The following is a 6946-nucleotide window of genomic DNA, read 5'->3' on the forward strand; positions in this document are numbered from 1 at the left end:
GGCACAGGCAACTTTAGTAAGAAAACAGCCAATATTCTCCCTCCATGACAAAAAAATCACTGGAAAATGTGATGTGCTACTTTTCCGCAATAGGTTCATCCTTTCCAAATTATATCTACTTTTAAAGATCTACATGACCATCCAGTGACATGTAATTAATGCCTACTATTATTTTTTCCCTTCCTTCTCCAAAAAATGCATCAACAGCAATTTAGGCTGTTTTATAAGAATTACACAAAATATATTAATCTATGTTGCTTAAATGTTTCATAACAAAACAAGGGAAATTGAATGATGTATGGAACATTTGTTTTTGCCTCCAGATGACCAAACATGTAGGTTAAACTTGTAATATAGGCAAAAGACAATTGTATCATTTACAAATGAACATATTAATTTCATTTATTTACTCTTATCATTATCATTATTTCAGAAGATTCATCCTTTTGCAAATGTAAGTTATATGAAGTATAGGTGAGCACAATTACATTGTATTAAAAAAATAATATCTGTTCTTTTTTATATGCTTTCTTTTGCATTCAATTTCAGATATCAAAATATGAGTGACAAAGTTTGATTAGACTTATACATTGTTTATATAACAACAGGGTTTATATTATCATATTTGCATGGACATTAGCATTACCAGATAAAATCCCAACTCAATAATATTAAGGTGGTTGTGAATTTATTCGGCCAGCTGTACAGTGTACAAAGCCTGGAAATACCTGTGCTACACTGAATCTGCAGCTGCTGTACATGCAACACCCTCAAATTAATGGCAGCAAATGTCTTTAGGAAAACTTGGTAAGGCTACCCCCCCCCCCCCCATGGGAAACAAATTATTTTTGGTGATTAATGGCATCCATATACCCTCTACAATTACCAGATGATTTTGAGAGAGAGAGAGAGAGAGAGAGAGAGAGAGAGAGAGAGAGAGAGAGAGAGAGAGAGAGAGAGAGAGAGAGAGAGAGAGAGAGAGAGAGAGAGAGAGAGATATTGTGTGTGTATGTGTGAGGGGGGGGGGCACATGTGCATGTGCATGTGCATGTGCATGTGCATGTGCATGTGCATGTGCATGTGCATGTGCATGTGCATGTGCATGTGCATGTGCATGTGCATGTGCATGTATATGTATATGTATGCAGGTTGTAGGTATAGCTGTAGGTTAAATAACTACTCACAGCCAAAAAAAAGAAATAATTGCAGTTAACTATTGAAAATGCTAAAGATGTCACGAATGCATGACTGAATGACAGGGCATTCTTGCTAATGGACATTGAAGGTGTAGCAAAAAATATAATTGCATATGCAATCATCTACTTGAAGTGGTATTCTTAATCACTTTTTTCATTAAAGATGACCACACTCCCTTAACTTGCTGACTGGCAGAGCCTCTCAAATGAGTTGCTCACGTGAGCACACATGCAACTGAAGGACATATCCTTATTACCACAAACATATAACACACTGTGTCTCTCCACAGGACTCTATATATACATGCAAATGCTTGTGCTGGAGGATTAATACCATAGTTAATTGCATATCTTTTACTTATATTCACTATGGTTTCTTTAGTCATTCACAAAGTACCCTAAATATATTATCAGAATGAGAATCTCCTTGTCAAAAATTCTAGAGCTTCTTTGAGCATTATAAAACCAAATAATGACATTCATGAGAAAGAACAAAAAAGTATTCAAGAAGAAAATGTATCTAAGAAAAATAATAAATAAAGATATTGGAGAAAAATTCTGAAATTGCATCTATCTTATTAGATATAGAGGTGAGACAGCACTCTAGCCCCCTCACTATCACAATATAACTGAGATTAAACTGGAACTGACTTCCTTCACGTCTACTCTCTATTACATCCAGTGGTCCCAAAAATTATAAACACATTTTTCCTTTTTTCTTTCCCTCTTCTTTTAATCTATAAATCTAAATATCCATACGTATTATGAAAACAAAAAACAAAAAAATCTCAGGAAGATCAACTCAACAAAAAATAATATTCATATTCTTTGAGCAAACCTGTTCTTCTTATATATAGTAAAAGAATGTTTAATCAGTACAAGCTACTAGTGTAGGAAACAATTTAAGCAGAAAAATTATAAACAAGTGTTCAACAATAATGTCTGTCATTTTTTTAATGCCTTCCTGAATGTTTCTTACTGGTTCATGTCTTTGTATCTTTGTGAGGAAAAAAAAAGAGATATTTGGTCTTGGAAATGTCACTGGTACTGTACTTCATGATATTTAAAGAGATACACATAACAAACTAAAAACAAAACATTCAAACACTTACCTCATATGTGGTGCATAATCAGTACGGTAAGGGTTTCTTTTTCCTTTATCTAACCCCATCCTCTTGCGCAACATAGCCTCCATATCCTCTTGACTTAAAGCAGGCCGCAATTTTCTGCGTGGGACATGTCGCAGAGCATAATGCCAGTCACCTGAAATTTTTCAAAGGTTGTCAAAAATTTTCAAAGCACATATGAATTTTATGTTGCAATATATTTCAACATGTATTTTATCTATTTCCCTCTTCCCCTTCCTCTCACACTTTCCACGTCTCTTTCCCATTCTCCACTTCTCTCTCTCCCTCACTTCTACATTCACTTCTCCAACTTCCTCATCCTTTTCCCTTTCCAATCATCTCCCTCTCTTTCTCCCCCTCTCCCCTCTTTCTCCTCCCCATAGACCAAAACCAATACAAAGCAACAAGCCCCAGAAAACTCACCTGTATGCTTGATATCCAGCAAGATGCTAATTATCTGGTTGAGGGTCAGGCACTTGCCTCCAATACCCCACTCCAGGTACCTGGTGGCAACAGAGAAGGGGCTTTTGCATTATATCCATCAGTAAACAAGGGTGGAATGTACCATCTGTGAGCCATGCCTGGAAGAGCAATGGCTCCAGAGAGATATTATTTTCAAGCTCAGGGTCCTATTCTTGCCCTCCATGACCAGCGGCACAGGGTGTTACAGAAAACTAAATATTACAAAAATATTTTAAATGACACAAATAACACAATGTTACTTTTTATTGTTATTTTTATTGCACAGAGTTTTACCCTGCCTACAGAGATAATATGGGGTTTGCTCAATGAAAACAAGCAAAACATACCTAAGCATAATATCAAAGCATAATAGCAAAGAGAAGGCAAGGATCTTGATGCAAGCCTACATGCCATACATCCAGGAAAGTCACGACTCAGTAGGTCTAATCCCAGTGCCTGGATTTTGGTCCACTACTACTACTACTACTACTACTGCTACTGCTACTGCTACTGCTACTGCTACTGCTACTGCTACTGCTACTGCTACTGCTACTGCTACTGCTACTGCTACTGCTGCTGTTACTGCTACTACTAATGCTAGTGCTACTAATACAGAACTCTACTACTACAACTACTACTACTACTATTATTAATGCAACTACCACTACTACTACTATACTACTACTACTGTTATTACTACCACTATTACTACTACTACTACTGCTCTACTACTACTACTACTATTAATGCTACTACTACTACTACTGCTGCTACTACTAATAATAATACTATTAATGCTGCTGCTGCTGCTGCTGCTGCTGCTGCTGCTGCTAGTGCTGCTGCTAGTACTGCTGCTAGTACTACTGCTAGTACTACTGCTACTATTACTGCTACTCTTACTACTACTATTACTGCTATTATTACTACTGCTATTATTACTACTGCTATTATTACTACTACTACTAATACTGCTACTACTACTACTACTAATGCTACTACTGTTGCTACTATTATTACTGCCACTATTAATGCTATTACTATTGCTACTTCTACTGTTATTACTAATACTACTTTTACTGCTACCACCAAAAATGATTTTATTATTCAATGATCATTTTCAAAATTCAATCTTAATTTTAATCAGTCATATTGATGATGATGATGATGATGACGATGACAATGACTGAGATGGTGACAGTGATGAAGATGGTGATGACAACAATGACAATGTTGATCAGATACAAAGGGAAAGACCAGCAAGGCCTACCTGTCAAGCGGCAGTTTCTGCATGCGTATGCCTTCCCTCTTGGCCTTGGCTAGAGTCACTGGCTCATTCTCCCCTGTGTCTACTATACCCCCCACAATGTACACAGCATCATGGTCATATGTGGTCATCTCTTCACGGCAGTGTGGGGTCAAGTACACCAGCTTGTCCTTAGGAAATCGGTCCATGTAGCTCTCTCCAGTGATGGTCAGGGGGAACTCTGGCTGCCAGACAGAATGCAGGATGAAATACGTAAGTACCACACACATAATACACAAAAAATTGAAAAGAAGACATAAATGATGCATTCATTATACACTTATCAAAATCTTAATGAATAATGACAAACCTGAGAAACTTATGGGCCTAGCCTAACCTAACTCCATTGTACTTAATACAATATATTACTTAAGAAAACACTATTCACATGTATTGATTACTTACACTATTTATGACAGGAATATATCGCGAAAGTCGACGCACAGTGTCTGACTCTGGACCAGCATTGCAGAGGATCAAGTTGTATGGGTCAGGATGAACTCGGTTTTCCCCAAAGAGCATCTGAGGAATTAGGTATGATATTTAAACTCTCTATTATTAGCATTACCATTACCATCAACATTACTGTTAAAGATCATTATCATTATCATTATTATTACAATCATCATCATCATCATCATCATCATCATCATCATCATCATCATCATCATCATCATCATCATTAGTCTATTACTTATTATTATTATTATTATTATTATTATTATTATTATTATTATTATTATTATTATTATTATTATTATTATTATTATTATTATTAGAAGTAGTAGTAGTAGTAGTATCATCATTATTATTAGTAGTATTATTATCAGTAGTAGTAGTATCATTATTAGTATAATTATTAGTAGTATTATTAGTAGTAGTATTATTAGTAGTAGTATTATCGTCACTATCATCATTATTATAATTATCATCATCATCATTGTTCTTGTTATCATATCACTATCATTATCGTTAACATTATCATTATCATAATTATCATCTATCATAATCATTATTATTATCATTATAAATATTACTTTTATTATCACTGTTATCACTATTATCCCTTTTATATTATCATCATTATTATTATCATCATTATTATTATTATTATCATTACTTGTGCTATCATTATTATCGTTATTTGTGCTATCATCATTATTATTATCGTGTATATACATGATCTCCTGATAACTGAATATACAATTGATAAATTAACTGACAGGTTAGGAAGCCAAATAACACTGACCTGGAGTTGATAAGCACAGTTTTGTCTTTCCCGACTGCTCATGATGGCATCAAAGTCCAGGTCCAAAACGAGTGGCTGGCCGTGGATCATGGCAGAAATAAGGCGTGAGTGGTAAAATTGGTTGATCGTGGAATCCCTGACATAGAGGAAGATGCTATTGAGCCACAGACCATAGCGAATGTGTCCGTCATCTTGCTCCTCTGCCTCCCCAGTCTCTGCTTTCCTCTCTTCTTTCTGCCTCTCCTCTTCTTCACGCTTGAGCCTCATCAACGCCTTCTTCTTTTTTAGGTTTTCCCGCTTCATCTGGTTCTTCCACAAGAAGACAAGGTATTTTCTGCGTCCTTTCCGTGAGGTCTTAGTGAGGAGTTCCTTCCACTGTTCCTCATTGATGACGTCTGGGACACTGAAGCCCTCCTGTCGGTACAGCTCCACCTCCAGCTCCACCAGCGCTTGGAATTCTGCTTTACTTTCGTCCACTCCCTCCACTTCCACTGTAGTAATTCCTTCACTGCTGCTATAACTGTGATTACTTCCAATAGCTTTTGATGTTTCTTCAATGTTTTTATTCACTACTGCTTTTGTGCAATAAAAGTTTTGTCTCAAGGCTTGTCCTGTATTGTGTAATAAATGCTGGCGGGTTACATATGCTGTTCCTACAACAGTTTTTGTCACTAATTTATTATGAATGTGTGCCTCTGTGCAAAACCATTGTTGTTGGCATTTCTTGCTTGTACGTATTCCAGTCAAAATACCTATACCTTTTGGCTGTCTGAAATTGAAAATTTATATTTGTAAGACTAGAAAAATCTTAAATTAGCATGTCCTGTCTGACAATAATTTAAATTTACATTAATCCAAGTATTACACACAGAGAATATTAAACCACACTGACCCCCTTATATCTGGCAGCATGATAACAGAAATTCAAATGGACTGTGGTATGTAACTATATGATAGAATGATACTATACTGTACTGATATATTACAGTTTTTATGGGTTTTAACTAGACTGAGCCAGTTTGTCAATAAAAATGCAGAGTTGTAGTTCTTGCTCATTGTCATACATAAAATAATATTCTCTCCAAAAGATAGCTGATAATATCAATCACAATTTCATAGTCATGTAACCAAATTTGATGTTGGTAATTCAAAAAAAATAAGAATGAAAAAAAATAATAATACCAACGCCTTGGAACAGAGAATACAAACCTAAGCTCGAAATGGGGCAGGCCACAGAAGTCTCTCACAGGCACCTGTCTTGTGGTAGATCTCAAGGTCTGTGAAGCTGCAGCCCCAATCTTCAGTAGCAGAGGCATTGCTCCCTCATCTATGTCTCACTAAAAGAACACTGCTGATCCTGCTTAAAAGACAAAAAAAAGGTTTGATGAGTTTAGGGTGTAAAGCCAAATGTATTACAATTTCATTTTCCTTTGTCTTTTAAGTACTTTTTGCTACTGGAGCCTTAACATGAACTTAGTAACAATTAACAATAAATGTTAATCAGTGAGCATTATATTCTATAAAAACATAAATAACATCATCACACTCCACTGATATCAAATCATGTCAAAGATTTACAATCACATGAAACATTAAATATTCATATAAG

At 35.7% G+C, this 6946-nt stretch overlaps 1 protein-coding gene across 1 annotated transcript in view; it reads right to left on the bottom strand.

Moving 5' to 3' along the window:
- The window catches only part of LOC125025698 (mitochondrial ribonuclease P protein 1 homolog), an 8528-nt gene extending 1803 nt beyond the window's left edge, over positions 1–6725 (bottom strand). The window contains exons 1-6 of the mRNA XM_047613817.1: positions 6547–6725; positions 5338–6106; positions 4494–4610; positions 4053–4273; positions 2747–2826; positions 2309–2459 (exon numbers count right to left, since the gene is read on the bottom strand). Of these exons, the coding sequence (XP_047469773.1) occupies positions 2309–2459; positions 2747–2826; positions 4053–4273; positions 4494–4610; positions 5338–6106; positions 6547–6653 (1445 nt within the window). The 5' untranslated portion in view covers positions 6654–6725. The remainder of the gene's footprint in view (positions 1–2308; positions 2460–2746; positions 2827–4052; positions 4274–4493; positions 4611–5337; positions 6107–6546) is intronic.
- Between the last annotated feature and the right edge of the window lie 221 nt (positions 6726–6946).

Source organism: Penaeus chinensis, chromosome 5 (genome assembly GCF_019202785.1).
Source record: "Penaeus chinensis breed Huanghai No. 1 chromosome 5, ASM1920278v2, whole genome shotgun sequence".
NCBI lineage: Eukaryota > Metazoa > Arthropoda > Malacostraca > Decapoda > Penaeidae > Penaeus > Penaeus chinensis.